The sequence below is a fragment of the Tachypleus tridentatus genome, chromosome 1 (assembly GCF_004210375.1).
Source record: "Tachypleus tridentatus isolate NWPU-2018 chromosome 1, ASM421037v1, whole genome shotgun sequence".
Classification (NCBI taxonomy): domain Eukaryota; kingdom Metazoa; phylum Arthropoda; class Merostomata; order Xiphosura; family Limulidae; genus Tachypleus; species Tachypleus tridentatus.
In genome coordinates, this window is record NC_134825.1 from 176974998 (window position 1) to 176994161 (window position 19164).

The following is a 19164-nucleotide window of genomic DNA, read 5'->3' on the forward strand; positions in this document are numbered from 1 at the left end:
AATGTTGGTTTAAAACCTAGTTCAGTCAGTCATACAACATAACAAGTGTACAGAACATTAGGAACAATGTTGGTTTAAAACCTAGTTCAGTCAGTCATACAACATAACAAGTGTACAGAACATTAGGAACAATGTTGGTTTAAAACCTAGTTCAGTCAGTCATACAACATAACAAGTGTACAGAACATTAGGAACAATGTTGGTTTAAAACCTAGTTCAGTCAGTCATACAACATAACAAGTGTACAGAACATTAGGAACAATGTTGGTTTAAAACCTAGTTCAGTCAGTCATACAACATAACAAGTGTACAGAACATTAGGAACAATGTTGGTTTAAAACCTAGTTCAGTCAGTCATACAACATAACAAGTGTACAGAACATTAGGAACAATGTTGGTTTAAAACCTAGTTCAGTCAGTCATACAACATAACAAGTGTACAGAACATTAGGAACAATGTTGGTTTAAAACCTAGTTCAGTCAGTCATACAACATAACAAGTGTACAGAACATTAGGAACAATGTTGGTTTAAAACCTAGTTCAGTCAGTCATACAACATAACAAAGTGTACAGAACATTAGGAACAATGTTGGTTTAAAACCTAGTTCAGTCAGTCATACAACATAACAAGTGTACAGAACATTAGGAACAATGTTGGTTTAAAACCTAGTTCAGTCAGTCATACAACATAACAAGTGTACAGAACATTAGGAACAATGTTGGTTTAAAACCTAGTTCAGTCAGTCATACAACATAACAAGTGTACAGAACATTAGGAACAATGTTGGTTTAAAACCTAGTTCAGTCAGTCATACAACATAACAAGTGTACAGAACATTAGGAACAATGTTGGTTTAAAACCTAGTTCAGTCAGTCATACAACATAACAAGTGTACAGAACATTAGGAACAATGTTGGTTTAAAACCTAGTTCAGTCAGTCATACAACATAACAAGTGTACAGAACATTAGGAACAATGTTGGTTTAAAACCTAGTTCAGTCAGTCATACAACATAACGACAAGTGTACAGAACATTAGGAACAATGTTGGTTTAAAACCTAGTTCAGTCAGTCATACAACATAACAAGTGTACAGAACATTAGGAACAATGTTGGTTTAAAACCTAGTTCAGTCAGTCATACAACATAACGACAAGTGTACAGAACATTAGGAACAATGTTGGTTTAAAACCTAGTTCAGTCAGTCATACAACATAACACAGTGTACAGAACATTAGGAACAATGTTGGTTTAAAACCTAGTTCAGTCAGTCATACAACATAACAAGTGTACAGAACATTAGGAACAATGTTGGTTTAAAACCTAGTTCAGTCAGTCATACAACATAACAAGTGTACAGAACATTAGGAACAATGTTGGTTTAAAACCTAGTTCAGTCAGTCATACAACATAACAAGTGTACAGAACATTAGGAACAATGTTGGTTTAAAACCTAGTTCAGTCAGTCATACAACATAACAAAGTGTACAGAACATTAGGAACAATGTTGGTTTAAAACCTAGTTCAGTCAGTCATACAACATAACACAGTGTACAGAACATTAGGAACAATGTTGGTTTAAAACCTAGTTCAGTCAGTCATACAACATAACAACAAGTACAGAACATTAGGAACAATGTTGGTTTAAAACCTAGTTCAGTCAGTCATACAACATAACAAGTGTACAGAACATTAGGAACAATGTTGGTTTAAAACCTAGTTCAGTCAGTCATACAACATAACAAGTGTACAGAACATTAGGAACAATGTTGGTTTAAAACCTAGTTCAGTCAGTCATACAACATAACAAGTGTACAGAACATTAGGAACAATGTTGGTTTAAAACCTAGTTCAGTCAGTCATACAACATAACAAGTGTACAGAACATTAGGAACAATGTTGGTTTAAAACCTAGTTCAGTCAGTCATATAACATAACAAGTGTACAGAACATTAGGAACAATGTTGGTTTAAAACCTAGTTCAGTCAGTCATACAACATAACGACAAGTGTACAGAACATTAGGAACAATGTTGGTTTAAAACCTAGTTCAGTCAGTCATACAACATAACAAGTGTACAGAACATTAGGAACAATGTTGGTTTAAAACCTAGTTCAGTCAGTCATATAACATAACAAAGTGTACAGAACATTAGGAACAATGTTGGTTTAAAACCTAGTTCAGTCAGTCATACAACATAACAAGTGTACAGAACATTAGGAACAATGTTGGTTTAAAACCTAGTTCAGTCAGTCATACAACATAACAAGTGTACAGAACATTAGGAACAATGTTGGTTTAAAACCTAGTTCAGTCAGTCATACAACATAACAAGTGTACAGAACATTAGGAACAATGTTGGTTTAAAACCTAGTTCAGTCAGTCATACAACATAACAAGTGTACAGAACATTAGGAACAATGTTGGTTTAAAACCTAGTTCAGTCAGTCATACAACATAACAAGTGTACAGAACATTAGGAACAATGTTGGTTTAAAACCTAGTTCAGTCAGTCATGCAACATAACAAGTGTACAGAATATTAGGAACAATGTTGGTTTAAAACCTAGTTCAGTCAGTCATGCAACATAACAAGTGTACATGACAAGTGTACAGAACATTAGGAACAATGTTAGATTAAAACCTAGTTCAGTCAGTCATACAACATAACACAAGTGTACAGAACATTAGGAACAATGTTGGTTTAAAACCTAGTTCAGTCAGTCATACAACATAACAAGTGTACAGAACATTAGGAACAATGTTGGTTTAAAACCTAGTTCAGTCAGTCATACAACATAACAAGTGTACAGAACATTAGGAACAATGTTGGTTTAAAACCTAGTTCAGTCAGTCATACAACATAACAAGTGTACAGAACATTAGGAACAATGTTGGTTTAAAACCTAGTTCAGTCAGTCATACAACATAACAAATGTGTACAGAACATTAGGAACAATGTTGGTTTAAAACCTAGTTCAGTCAGTCATACAACATAACAAGTGTACAGAACATTAGGAACAATGTTGGTTTAAAACCTAGTTCAGTCAGTCATACAACATAACAAGTGTACAGAACATTAGGAACAATGTTGGTTTAAAACCTAGTTCAGTCAGTCATACAACATAACAAGTGTACAGAACATTAGGAACAATGTTGGTTTAAAACCTAGTTCAGTCAGTCATACAACATAACAAGTGTACAGAACATTAGGAACAATGTTGGTTTAAAACCTAGTTCAGTCAGTCATACAACATAACAAGTGTACAGAACATTAGGAACAATGTTGGTTTAAAACCTAGTTCAGTCAGTCATACAACATAACAAGTGTACAGAACATTAGGAACAATGTTGGTTTAAAACCTAGTTCAGTCAGTCATACAACATAACAACAAGTGTACAGAACATTAGGAACAATGTTGGTTTAAAACCTAGTTCAGTCAGTCATACAACATAACAAGTGTACAGAACATTAGGAACAATGTTGGTTTAAAACCTAGTTCAGTCAGTCATACAACATAACAAGTGTACAGAACATTAGGAACAATGTTGGTTTAAAACCTAGTTCAGTCAGTCATACAACATAACGACAAGTGTACAGAACATTAGGAACAATGTTGGTTTAAAACCTAGTTCAGTCAGTCATACAACATAACAAGTGTACAGAACATTAGGAACAATGTTGGTTTAAAACCTAGTTCAGTCAGTCATACAACATAACAAAGTGTACAGAACATTAGGAACAATGTTGGTTTAAAACCTAGTTCAGTCAGTCATACAACATAACAAGTGTACAGAACATTAGGAACAATGTTGGTTTAAAACCTAGTTCAGTCAGTCATACAACATAACAAGTGTACAGAACATTAGGAACAATGTTGGTTTAAAACCTAGTTCAGTCAGTCATACAACATAACAAGTGTACAGAACATTAGGAACAATGTTGGTTTAAAACCTAGTTCAGTCAGTCATACAACATAACAAGTGTACAGAACATTAGGAACAATGTTGGTTTAAAACCTAGTTCAGTCAGTCATACAACATAACAACAAGTGTACAGAACATTAGGAACAATGTTAGTTTAAAACCTAGTTCAGTCAGTCATACAACATAACAAGTGTACAGAACATTAGGAACAATGTTGGTTTAAAACCTAGTTCAGTCAGTCATACAACATAACAAGTGTACAGAACATTAGGAACAATGTTGGTTTAAAACCTAGTTCAGTCAGTCATACAACATAACGACAAGTGTACAGAACATTAGGAACAATGTTGGTTTAAAACCTAGTTCAGTCAGTCATACAACATAACAAGTGTACAGAACATTAGGAACAATGTTGGTTTAAAACCTAGTTCAGTCAGTCATACAACATAACAAGTGTACAGAACATTAGGAACAATGTTGGTTTAAAACCTAGTTCAGTCAGTCATACAACATAACAAGTGTACAGAACATTAGGAACAATGTTGGTTTAAAACCTAGTTCAGTCAGTCATACAACATAACAACAAGTGTACAGAACATTAGGAACAATGTTGGTTTAAAACCTAGTTCAGTCAGTCATACAACATAACAAGTGTACAGAACATTAGGAACAATGTTGGTTTAAAACCTAGTTCAGTCAGTCATACAACATAACAAGTGTACAGAACATTAGGAACAATGTTGGTTTAAAACCTAGTTCAGTCAGTCATACAACATAACGACAAGTGTACAGAACATTAGGAACAATGTTGGTTTAAAACCTAGTTCAGTCAGTCATACAACATAACAAGTGTACAGAACATTAGGAACAATGTTGGTTTAAAACCTAGTTCAGTCAGTCATACAACATAACGAAAGTGTACAGAACATTAGGAACAATGTTGGTTTAAAACCTAGTTCAGTCAGTCATACAACATAACGAAGTGTACAGAACATTAGGAACAATGTTGGTTTAAAACCTAGTTCAGTCAGTCATACAACATAACAAGTGTACAGAACATTAGGAACAATGTTGGTTTAAAACCTAGTTCAGTCAGTCATACAACATAACAAGTGTACAGAACATTAGGAACAATGTTGGTTTAAAACCTAGTTCAGTCAGTCATACAACATAACAAGTGTACAGAACATTAGGAGCAATGTTGGTTTAAAACCTAGTTCAGTCAGTCATACAACATAACAAGTGTACAGAACATTAGGAACAATGTTGGTTTAAAACCTAGTTCAGTCAGTCATACAACATAACGACAAGTGTACAGAACATTAGGAACAATGTTGGTTTAAAACCTAGTTCAGTCAGTCATACAACATAACACAAGTGTACAGAACATTAGGAACAATGTTGGTTTAAAACCTAGTTCAGTCAGTCATACAACATAACAAGTGTACAGAACATTAGGAACAATGTTGGTTTAAAACCTAGTTCAGTCAGTCATACAACATAACAAGTGTACAGAACATTAGGAACAATGTTGGTTTAAAACCTAGTTCAGTCAGTCATACAACATAACGACAAGTGTACAGAACATTAGGAACAATGTTGGTTTAAAACCTAGTTCAGTCAGTCATACAACATAACAAGTGTACAGAACATTAGGAACAATGTTGGTTTAAAACCTAGTTCAGTCAGTCATACAACATAAAAAGTGTACAGAACATTAGGAACAATGTTGGTTTAAAACCTAGTTCAGTCAGTCATACAACATAACAAGTGTACAGAACATTAGGAACAATGTTGGTTTAAAACCTAGTTCAGTCAGTCATACAACATAACAAGTGTACAGAACATTAGGAACAATGTTGGTTTAAAACCTAGTTCAGTCAGTCATACAACATAACAAGTGTACAGAACATTAGGAACAATGTTGGTTTAAAACCTAGTTCAGTCAGTCATACAACATAACGACAAGTGTACAGAACATTAGGAACAATGTTGGTTTAAAACCTAGTTCAGTCAGTCATACAACATAACGACAAGTGTACAGAACATTAGGAACAATGTTGGTTTAAAACCTAGTTCAGTCAGTCATACAACATAACAAGTGTACAGAACATTAGGAACAATGTTGGTTTAAAACCTAGTTCAGTCAGTCATACAACATAACGACAAGTGTACAGAACATTAGGAACAATGTTGGTTTAAAACCTAGTTCAGTCAGTCATACAACATAACAAAGTGTACAGAACATTAGGAACAATGTTGGTTTAAAACCTAGTTCAGTCAGTCATACAACATAACAAGTGTACAGAACATTAGGAACAATGTTGGTTTAAAACCTAGTTCAGTCAGTCATACAACATAACAAGTGTACAGAACATTAGGAACAATGTTGGTTTAAAACCTAGTTCAGTCAGTCATACAACATAACAAGTGTACAGAACATTAGGAACAATGTTGGTTTAAAACCTAGTTCAGTCAGTCATACAACATAACAAGTGTACAGAACATTAGGAACAATGTTGGTTTAAAACCTAGTTCAGTCAGTCATACAACATAACGACAAGTGTACAGAACATTAGGAACAATGTTGGTTTAAAACCTAGTTCAGTCAGTCATACAACATAACAAGTGTACAGAACATTAGGAACAATGTTGGTTTAAAACCTAGTTCAGTCAGTCATACAACATAACAAGTGTACAGAACATTAGGAACAATGTTGGTTTAAAACCTAGTTCAGTCAGTCATACAACATAACAACAAGTGTACAGAACATTAGGAACAATGTTGGTTTAAAACCTAGTTCAGTCAGTCATACAACATAACGACAAGTGTACAGAACATTAGGAACAATGTTGGTTTAAAACCTAGTTCAGTCAGTCATACAACATAACGACAAGTGTACAGAACATTAGGAACAATGTTAGTTTAAAACCTAGTTCAGTCAGTCATACAACATAACAAGTGTACAGAACATTAGGAACAATGTTGGTTTAAAACCTAGTTCAGTCAGTCATACAACATAACAAGTGTACAGAACATTAGGAACAATGTTGGTTTAAAACCTAGTTCAGTCAGTCATACAACATAACAAGTGTACAGAACATTAGGAACAATGTTGGTTTAAAACCTAGTTTAGTTTTATCATATAATATTACCGTTACTGTCCTGAACATTAGGAACAATATTTGTGTTAATTTTATGCCTTGTTTTATTTACGTTTCTGTTTTTTTAAAGTTTTCTTTTTTATTGTTGTTTCTGTGTGTGTGTGTGTGTGTGTGCTCGTAAGAAAATTATAGAAAAAATTATGTAAAGATATAAGAATCAAAGAGTCGTTACACGATTTTATTTGTCGATAAATCGTACGTTAGTTTATGTACATGTTATTTACTATTTACCATGTACTCTATAACACAGAATGAAAAACCTTAATTAATTTCTTACTAAATAGATTCTAGTCAAAGCAGTGTTGTGTGCGATTGTTCAGAGCATAAAACGAAGTCGTGGATATTCAAAAATACTTGTTTATTATGGAATCTTCTTCGAGTTATTTCTCCATACGATGATGAATTCCTCACTGCATACTTGGTTAGTAGATATTCAACTGAGATGTCCTCCAGCACATACAATTACTACATATACATATATACAATACACTTTATATAAGATACGTAGACGGATACACACGAACAGCGTCTGTAAGTTTTATTGCACGTTTTAGGGAGATGAATATTGTCCGAGACAACGGATCCATAGTTGTAAGAAACATGTTATTGTCTATTCACACATAAACCCTTTGGAATACCCGAATAGCACTAGAGTCCACTTGCTTCCCTCTACATATCATCCCACAGTGTTCTTGAAAGACATGAATGACACAAGTGTCAGAGTCACTTGTCCAAATATTAAGCAACAGCGAGAAACAGCGTAGTGCCACTAGAAATTGAAAGTAAGACAAATTAGATATAAACTTAATAAACCAAACTGTTAGGATTAGGTAAAAACAAACAAGAAACACTTAACATTCTCAATATGTACATCTGTAAACATTTTTTTTTTATATAAGTTTTCAAGAACTGAAAATATCAAGTTGCTATAGAAACAAATAATAACAACAAGTCTTAGCTCTTAACTAAACAAAGTCTAATCTTCTCTGACAATAAAATTTTAAAGAAATTATTTAACGAGGGCTAACTTACTGCTTATTAAAACTGTTTATACAAGTAAAATAAATACTTACCAAACGATTACTGCTCAGACAATCACATGTTTTTCCCTTTCTGTAGAAGATATGATGGAACAGATCTTGTGTTCTCACAAGTACTTCCAGATAAACTTACATGTACTTCACTGTAAGTATTATAATTCACCATCACATGACGAACAAGATCTTTGATTTGAGAATGTCCAAAGTTGTTAAGGTCGATGTTCAAACCTAAAATTAAAACAATTAAATACGGGTATTATATTAATAATACCATAAAATATAAAAATACTTTAACTCAACAAATGTTCGTCACTTGTAACTTTAGGAAGAGACTTCATTCATTTTATTGAACAGATAATTAAAAGTCATATATGTCACTTGTAACTTTAGGAAGAGACTTCATTCATTTTATTGAACAGATAATTAAAAGTCATATATGTCACTTGTAACTTTAGGAAGAGACTTCATTCATTTTATTGAACAGATAATTAAAAGTCATATATGATACCTATTAAGCTTATTTTTTAGTCTGTTCGCTAACAGAAAAACATATGCCGTATGTCATTTCCCACGTACGAGGCGCGTGAACAGCATAAATGCTGTAAGAAAAATTGCTATTAATGGCAGAGACTGGGCCACGTGCTGCATCAGCTGTTTAGTTTCACGGGCTATTAACATTTTAGGGCGAACGTTAATAACACATGTCAAGAAAAAATGTGAAATTCATCAAGCAGCCTGTTTGGGTGAGGAAACCGGTGGCGGAAAGCTATTGTGTTGTATTAGAGTTAACAGAAGAGAACTGTTGGTTTGGAGTGAGGCGCTCCAGGAGGAACGTTCTCACAGATATAACTGTTTTGTCTTTATAAATCGAATTACTTTTGAAACTGTGGTCAACAGCCGGTAAGTTTACAATTTATTAACACGTTAAAGATCCAATCTAAAATGAGATCATATACGATGTAACAGGAAAAAGTGTTACAAACTTAACCAAAGTAGAAAGAAATGAAAGCGGACTATTCGTGGATTAATACACTACAAACTACCAGGCGTAACTTGAACAATGTACAGAATAAAACATAACAAACTACTAGGTTTAACTTGAACAGTGTACAGAATAAAACATAACAAACTACTAGGTTTAACTTGAACAGTGTACAGAATAAAACATAACAAACTACTAGGTTTAACTTGAACAGTGTACAGAATAAAACATAACAAACTACTAGGTTTAACTTGAACAGTGTACAGAATAAAACATAACAAACTTCTAGGTTTAACTTGAACAGTGTACAGAATAAAACATAACAAACTACTAGGTTTAACTTGAACAGTGTACAGAATAAAACATAACAAACTACTAGGTTTAACTTGAACAGTGTACAGAATAAAACATAACAAACTTCTAGGTTTAACTTGAACAGTGTACAGAATAAAACATAACAAACTTCTAGGTTTAACTTGAACAGTGTACAGAATAAAACATAACAAACTTCTAGGTTTAACTTGAACAGTGTACAGAATAAAACATAACAAACTTCTAGGTTTAACTTGAACAGTGTACAGAATAAAACATAACAAACTACTAGGTTTAACTTGAACAGTGTACAGAATAAAACATAACAAACTTCTAGGTTTAACTTGAACAGTGTACAGAATAAAACATAACAAACTTCTAGGTTTAACTTGAACAGTGTACAGAATAAAACATAACAAACTTCTAGGTTTAACTTGAACAGTGTACAGAATAAAACATAACAAACTACTAGGTTTAACTTGAACAGTGTACAGAATAAAACATAACAAACTTCTAGGTTTAACTTGAACAGTGTACAGAATAAAACATAACAAACTTCTAGGTTTAACTTGAACAGTGTACAGAATAAAACATAACAAACTTCTAGGTTTAACTTGAACAGTGTACAGAATAAAACATAACAAACTACTAGGTTTAACTTGAACAGTGTACAGAATAAAACATAACAAACTTCTAGGTTTAACTTGAACAGTGTACAGAATAAAACATAACAAACTTCTAGGTTTAACAGTGAACAGAATAAAACCACATACTTCTAGGTTTACAACAGTGTACAGAACAAAACCACATACTTCTAAGTTTAACTTGAACAGTGTACAGAATAAAACATCACAAACTTCTAGGTTTAACTTGAACAGTGTACAGAACAAAACAACAAACTTCTAGGTTTAACTTGAACAGTGTACAGAATAAAACATAACAAACTTCTAGGTTTAACTTGAACAGTGTACAGAATAAAACATAACAAACTTCTAGGTTTAACTTGAACAGTGTACAGAACAAAACCACATACTTCTAGGTTTAACTTGAACAGTGTACAGAACAAAACCACATACTTCTAGGTTTAACTTGAACAGTGTACAGAACAAAACCACATACTTCTAGGTTTAACTTGAACAGTGTACAGAATAAAACATCACAAACTTCTAGGTTTAACTTGAACAGTGTACAGAATAAAACATCACATACTTCTAGGTTTAACTTGAACAGTGTACAGAACATACTTGTAGGTTTAACTAAGAGTGAAACTATTTGCTCTAAGGGTTTATTTCTCAGAACGTTTCCATTCATATAGACACAGATACACATTCTCTTTGTCGACAAAGTGTTACCATTAATTCAAGCTGACAGTGGTTTTGATATTTCATGGCTGTTCACTAAGGAACCATTTGGTGTTTCATGACTGTTCAATTAGGAACCATTTAGTGTTTCATGAGTGTTCACTAAGGAACCATTTGGTCTTTCATGAATGTTCACTAAGGAACCAATTGGTGTTTCATGACTGTTCAGTAAGGAACTATTTGGTGTTTCATGACTACTCTTGCACACTCATCCTTATGATAAGTAAAAATTTATTCTCTACCTCTCTTAATTTTCATAATACCATAAGTTCTTCTCTTAAAGTTATACCAATTACTGGTCTCTTCTATTGGTGATAATAACTGACACTATTAGAAAGAAAAACTAGTGCAAAGCCTGTATCTTTCAAATTTTTAGCTTATGGCCTTTATAGTCCTAGTGTTTTCAGAATACAGCACAGAGATATCAAGTACTTTTATGGTAACACACAAATTTCAAGTGACTTTCTGATAACACAGATATCAAGTACCTTTCTGATAACACAGATATCGAGCGACTTTCTGGTAACACAGATATCAAGTACCTTTCTGATAACACACATGTATCAAGAACCTTTATGGTACTGATTCTACGGATAACTGTGTAAAATCACCCACCTTTGTGTCAAGTGGGCTCAGCGGTCCTGTTATCAAATAACAGAAGCCATTCTGCAACATCTCACACCTTTAGCACAATTTATTAATTATGAATATCATAAATGTTAGAAAATAAAAGATTAATGTTCTGACTCCCCAAGTGAAGGGGCTTCTGATCGACTCGTATCCTACAGTCCATATCAACTAACAACCCCCTGATGTAATTGTGTTAGACAATCCTCAGAGCAACCTGTACCCTTCTGCATTCTACAGTCCATGTCAACTAATCCCCCGATGTAATTGTGTTAGACAATCCTCAGAGAGACCTGTACCCTTCTGTATTCTACAGTCCATATCAACTAATCCCCCCAATGTAAATGTGTTAGATAATCCTCAGAGCGACCTGTACCCTTTTGTATTCTACAGTCTATATAAACTAATCCCCCCCCGATGTAATTGTGTTAGACAATCCTCAGAGCGACCTGTACCCTTCTGTATTCTACAGTCCATATCAACTAATCCCCCCAATGTAAATGTGTTAGACAATCCTCAGAGCGACCTGTACCCTTCTGTATTCTACAATCTATATAAACTAATCTCCCCCGATGTAACTGTCTTAGCCAGTCTTCACAGCGACCTGTACCCTTCTGTATTCTACAGTCTACATAAACTAATCCACCCCGATGTAACTGTCTTAGCCAGTCTTCACAGCGACCTGTACCCTTCTGTATTCTACAGTCTACATAAACTAATCCACCCCCGATGTAACTGTCTTAGCCAGTCTTCACAGCGACCTGTACCCTTCTGTATTCTACAGTCTACATAAACTAATCCCCCCCCGATGTAACTGTCTTAGCCAGTCTTCACGGCGACCTGTACCCTTCTGTATTCTACGGTCTGCATAAACTAATCCACCCCCGATGTAACTGTCTTAGCCAGTCTTCACAGCGACCTGTACCCTTCTGTATTCTACGGTCTGCATAAACTAATCCCCCCCCGATGTAACTGTCTTAGCCAGTCTTCACAGCGACCTGTACCCTTCTGTATTCTACGGTCTGCATAAACTAATCCACCCCCGATGTAACTGTCTTAGCCAGTCTTCACAGCAACCTGTACCCATCTGTATTCTACAGTCTATATAAACTAATCCCCCCCGATGTAACTGTCTTAGCCAGTCTTCACAGCGACCTGTACCCTTCTGTATTCTACAGTCTACATAAACTAATCCACCCCCGATGTAACTGTCTTAGCCAGTCTTCACAGCAACCTGTACCCATCTGTATTCTACAGTCTATATAAACTAATCCCCCCGATGTAACTGTCTTAGCCAGTCTTCACAGCGACCTGTACCCTTCTGTATTCTACAGTCTATATAAACTAATCCCCCCCACCCGATGTAACTGTCTTAGCCAGTCTTCACAACGACGCTTATCAAAGGTTTTTTGACAACCTAAGTCGTCACGTCGAGATTACAATACTAATTGTTCTAACCCTTACTGACCGAGACACAAACTGTAACCTCAAAAACTCATTAGGCTCACCTTGAAGGCATGAGGGTAGACCTCGTGTCCTTAATCTCGTCAGCAGAGCGTTATGTAGTTGTTTGATATAGCGGATTGCTTCTGCTATGACGGTTACCTGAATAAGGAACAGTTTCAATAAACATCTTTTATCCGTCTAGGTTTTCAATATCTTGACATTACACACATATAACACTTCACAGATTGTATATCAGTAATGTGTCTTTGGTGTCTCTCCAGTACAAATATCGCATGAACTTGTAACAGATGAATCTTTATAAACCTCAGTAATTAAGTTAACAGTGTGGCATTAAATATTAGAAACAGCAAAACCCCATGGATAATATTTAGTGGAGATTTTTTAAATCTTAAGATACAAACACTTTAAATTTCACTTATCATATCATATAAATATTTAACAACCAGTTGCTCTAGTTTTTCGTGTACAATTGACTACAAAATATCCAAAAAGAGATACTGACCTTAGGCACGTGCGGCTTTTGGGCGATACTGGGAACCATTGACCTGAGCTGACGATACTCTTGGATTCTTTGTAGCTTCCCATGAACCCGTTTCAATACCTTCTTCTTCACCAGTTCTCTGTACGTCGTGACAGCTTTGGAGGACCTCTGTCGACGGAACATGGATATCCGATTTTCTTGTACAACCAAATTCGATGGAACTCTCATGTTCTTGGTATGAAAGAAATGTTATCATATTAACGTTCTAAAGGTAAGAAAACGAATAAATTTTCCATTTTTACTGAATATTCAAATATAAGTGGAGAAAACAGACAAAAACAGTAGTGGTAGCATTAAAGAATCAAATGGAAACACAACAACACGACATGAAACAGACTTTACATCATTAAATGACTAAGAAAAACGTGTAGAATAAACACAACAACAACACGACATGAAACAGACTTTACATCATTAAATGACTGTAAGAAAAACGTGTAGAATAAACACAACAACAACACGACATGAAATAGACTTTACATCATTAAATGACTGTAAGAAAAACGTGTAGAATAAACACAACAACAACACGACATGAAACAGACTTTACATCATTAAATGACTGTAAGAAAAACGTGTAGAATAAACACAACAACAACACGACATGAAACAGACTTTACATCATTAAATGACTGTAAGAAAAACGTGTAGAATAAACACAACAACAACACGACATGAAATAGACTTTACATCATTAAATGACTGTAAGAAAAACGTGTAGAATAAACACAACATAAAACAGCCCTTATAAACATATTTCTATATGACGATTTACAAAAGTAAAAATAATGTCACGTTTAAGAAGACAATTTGACTAATGTTTTATCAGTAGAAATTCAATACCGAAATAACAAAGGAGATCAAACAAGGTGTGAATCACGTTTCTAAATATATTCACGTACATTTCTATAACATTGGCGGTTAACAACAAGAACCAGTTACCTGTATATTGTGTCTCGTGAAGCAGTTACCTTGTAAAGATTTTCAACCAGATGATAAGAAAGCTCTGAGTTGCCCTCTTGACCAACCCAAACTAACGTTTGTCACAAAAGGTCCGCTCTCTCTGTACGAAGTACATGTGATCACGTTGAGGACACCAATTTAAAAACTTCCACCACACTCAGCTGCTTATAACGACTGAGCCATTGCTCCCCAACTTTCCAGTCTATAACGTACGACGCGTATGAATACATGAAGGTCATATTTCAAAGAGTCTTTCATTACTCAACAGTTCTTTTCTTTAACTGCGTATTATCATAATAAAAATTTCACCGCTAAATAACGTGGACTTAACGAAGTGCTTGAAAATATACTCGTTACAAATGACGTTGATGTATTTCAAACTAATATAACCCGATGCGGAGGTCTACACTTTGGGGTGCAAAATAGACAGTGATTAAGAGAGTTTTAAAATATAACATAAGTTATCTATATCTGTAAACAGTTAAGACACTTCTTAAAATATCACAAGTTGTATATCTGTAAACAGTTCAGCAAGTTTTAAAAACATAACTTGTCTATATCTCTAAACAGCTCAGAAGGTTTTTAAAATATAACATAAGTTGTCTATATCTCTAAACAGTTGAGAAAGTTTTAAAAATATAACATAAGCTGTGTATGTCTGTAAACAATTCAGAAAGATATAAAAATATAACAGAAGTTGTCTGTATCTATAAACAACTCACAAAGTTTTAAAAATATAACATTAGCTGTCTATATCTGTAAACAGTTCAGAAAGTTTTAAATTCATAATAAATTGTCCATATCTGTTAACAACTCAGAGAGTCTTAGAAATATAACATAACTTGTTTATATCTGTAAACATTTCAGAAAGTTTTAGAATATCACAAGTTGTCTATATCTGTAAACAGTTCAGAAAGTTTTAGAAATGTATCATAATTTGTCTATAACTGTAAACATTTGAGAAAATTTTAGATATATGACATAAGTTGTCTATATCTGTAAACAAATCAGAAAGTTTTTTAAAATATAACATAAGTTGTATATATCTGTAAATAGTTCAGAAAGTTTTGAAAATATAACCTAAGTTGTCTATATCTCTAAACAGTTGAGAAAGTTTTAAATATATTAAGTAACCTGTGTATGTCTGTAAACAATTGAGAAAGATATAAAATATAACATAAGTTGTCTATATCTGCAAACAGCTCATAAGGTTTTAAAAATATAACATAAGCTGTCTATATCTATAAACAGTTCAGAAAATTTTAAAATTCTTAATAAGCTGTCTATATCTGTAAACAGTTCAGAAATTTTTAAAATTCTTAATAAGTTGTCTATATCTGTAAACAATTCAGAGAGTATTATAAATATAACATAACTTGCCTATATCTGTTAACAGTTCGGGAAGTTTTAGATATATCACAAGTTGTCTATATCTGTAAACAGTACAGAAAGTTTTAGAAATGTAACATAACTTGTCTATATCTGTAAACATTTTAGAAATTTTAGATATATGACATAACTTGTCCATATCTATAGACAGTTCAGAAATATTTTAAAATATAACATAAGTTGTCTATATCTGTAAACAATGAAGCTTGAAATATATCACATAAGTTGTATATTTCGGTAAACATTCAACTAAGTTTTAAATACATAAAATAACCTAATTTGTCTATATTTTCAAAGAGTCAAGTATGTTTTAAATATATAAGTAACCTATATCTGTAAACAGCCAACTAAGCTATAAATACATAAGTTGTCTATGTCTGTAAACAATTTAGAAAGGTTTAGGAATATAACATAAGTTGTTTATATCCGTAAATAATTCAGAAAGTTTAAAAAACATAACATACATTATCTATATCTGTAAACAGTTCAGAAAGTGTTTAAAATATTACAAGTTGTCTATATCTGTAAAGAGTTCAGAAAGTTGTAGAAATATAACGTAAGTTGTCTATATATATATAAACAATTCAGAGAGATTTAGAAATATAACATAAATTCACAATATCTGAAAGAACATCAGTAAATTTTAGAAATATCACATGATTTGTCTATATCTATAAACAGTTCAGAAAATTTTTAAAATGTCAGAAGGGTTCTATATCTGTAAACAGTTAATAAAGTTGTAGAAATGTGAGGTAAGCTGTCTATATCTATAAACAGTTTAGAATATTTTAAAAATATCACACGTTGTCTATATCTGCAAACACTTCAGGAAGTGTTAGACATATAATATAAGTTGTCTATATCTGTAAACAGTTCAGAAAGTTTTACAAATATAACATAAATTGTCTATATCTCTAAACAGTTCAGAAAGTTTTAAAAATATAACATAAGTTGTAAATATCTGTAAACAATTCAGAAAGTTTTAGAGTACTACACAAGTTTTTTATACCTGTAAACAATTCAGAAAGTTTTTAAAATATAACAAGTTGTCTATGTCTGTCAACAGTTAAGAAAGTTTTAGAATATAACACAAGTTGTCTCTATCTGGAAAGAGTTGGGAAAGTTTTAAAAATATAACAAAAGTTGTCTACATCTGTAAACAATGAAGCTTGAAATGTATAACATAAATTGTCTATTTCTGTAAACATTCAACTATGTTTTAATTGTATAAAATAACATAAATTATCTACATATATTATAACTTGTCTCTCTCTGTAAACACTGACGTAAGTTTTAATATCCAACATAAGTTGTTTAGTTCTATAAGCTGTCAAGAAAGCTTTAAATATGTATGTTATCTATATCTGTAAATTTCAAATATATTACCTAAATTGCTGATGTGTAAACAGCCAACTAAGTTTTAAGTGTATAAGTTGTCTACATCTGTAAACAGTCATTATGTTTTGAATATATAACATAAGTTGTTTATATCTGCAGACAGTCAACAAAGATTTAAATATCTAAGTTATCTATACCTGTAAACAGTTCAGAAAGTTTTAGAAATATAACATAAGTTGTCTATACCTGTAAACAGCTCAGAAAGTTTTAGAAATATGACATAAGTTGTCTCTACCTGTAAACAGTTCAGAAAGTTTTTAAAATACATAATACGTTGTCTACATCTGTAAACAATTCAGAAAGTTTAAAATACAACATCACCTGTTTATATCTGTAAACAGTTCAGCTAGTTTTCAAAATATCAAAAGTGTTCTATATCTGTAAAAACTTCAGAAGGTTTTAAAAATATAACATAAGTTGTGTATGTCTGTAAACAATTGAGAAAGATTTAAAAATATAACATTAGTTGTAAGCTGCTCAGAAAGTTTTAAAAATACAAAATAAGTTATCTCTATATTTAAACAGCTCAGAAAGTTTTCAAAATATAATATAATTTGTGTATAACTCTAAACAGTTGAGAAAATTTTAAAATATTACATAATGTTCACATTTTCCCTACAAAATGATAAAAAAGTTTTTTATTTTTATTTTCCCTTTTCTTGTTTTCATCTTTCAAAGCTCTACTCAAATAAGTGGTTAAGTCTAACAATGCAAAATGCATATTTTTTTCTTTATGTTCATTGGCCTTAAGATTTTGGCCAGCAGTGTTTGTGTAAACGGTCAAGTAACTTTTAAATATGTAAACTAACATAAGCTGTCTATATCTCTAAACACTCATGTAAGTTTTAAATATATAACATAAGTTATCTATATCTGTCAACATTCACATAAGTTCTAAACATATAACATTACTTGTGTATATTTGTAAGTAGTCAAGTAAGTTTTAAATATGTAACATAATTTGCCTTTATCTGTAAACATTCACATAAGTTTAAAATAAATAATATAACATAAGTTGTCTATATCTGTAAACATTCACATAAGTTTAAAATAAATAATATAACATAAGTTGTCTATATCTGTAAACATTCAAGTAAATTTTAAGTATATAATATAGTACATATAATATAATAGTTTTCTCAATAATATTAAAAAACTTCAAATAACTGTCAACAAATAATTTCTCACATCTCCTGCCAATTCTACACGTCTATCAAGGTTTTCAAATCCTTTCTTTTGTGTTGTAAATCCGAAGAATTACTTTGTGACCCGACAATGACCGAAGAAGGTTGAAACGTTTTTCGCTTAAAAAAAATTTTCTCAACTCATATCAGCTGTTTTTACATATATATTTTACATATATATTTTACATATATATTTTTCTCTACAAGTGAGTTTACTCGTCATCACACTAAACATATTGATAATTTTTAATTATGTAAAAAATTACCAGCTATTGACTACAACTGTCCCTATTACATATACCACACATTAAACTTAGATGCACAAAAAACTATTGACTACAACTGTCCCTATTACATATACCACACATTAAACTTAGCTGTACAAAAAACTATTGACTACAACAGTCCCTATAACATATACCACACATTAAACTTAGTTATACATAAAACAACTGACTACAATAGTCCCTGTTACATATACCACTCCTTAAACTAAGCTATATTAAAAACTATTAACTACAACTGTCTTTATTACTATACCACACATTAAACTTAGCTGTACAAAAACTATTGACTACAACTGTTCCTATTACATGTACCACACATTAAATTTAACATTTCTGTAACTGACATTAGAGTAAGTCTTTACAATCTAAGGTATAGCCTGTCAGAATTGACAGTGCAAGTAATACAATCCCCACCCTATAGTGTACTTTAGCCTCATATTTCATATCTGAGATAAAGTTTTTGAAATCAACTTTTATAGTAAAGAGGGCTACAAGTGCAGTTGAGGTAGTCAAACGTTTGT

General features: G+C 32.4%; 1 protein-coding gene across 3 annotated transcripts; it reads right to left on the reverse strand.

Annotated features, from left to right (window-relative positions):
- Nucleotides 1-7243: 7243 nt before the first annotated feature.
- On the reverse strand, nt 7244-14661 carry LOC143230987 (uncharacterized). 3 transcript variants are annotated; one of them, XM_076465397.1, is made up of 5 exons: nt 14365-14661; nt 13384-13627; nt 12923-13019; nt 8166-8360; nt 7244-7861 (listed from the first exon to the last, which is right to left on the reverse strand). In XM_076465397.1, the coding sequence occupies exons 2-4, from the start codon at nt 13588-13590 to the stop codon at nt 8188-8190; spliced, it is 477 nt and encodes a 158-aa protein (XP_076321512.1). In that variant the 5' UTR covers nt 13591-13627; nt 14365-14661; the 3' UTR covers nt 7244-7861; nt 8166-8187. The 3 variants fall into 3 exon arrangements, with proteins under 3 accessions (XP_076321512.1, XP_076321522.1, XP_076321502.1); XM_076465407.1 differs by having other exon boundaries at nt 13384-13593; nt 14394-14659; XM_076465387.1 differs by having other exon boundaries at nt 13384-13593; nt 14365-14643.
- Nucleotides 14662-19164: the final 4503 nt, after the last annotated feature.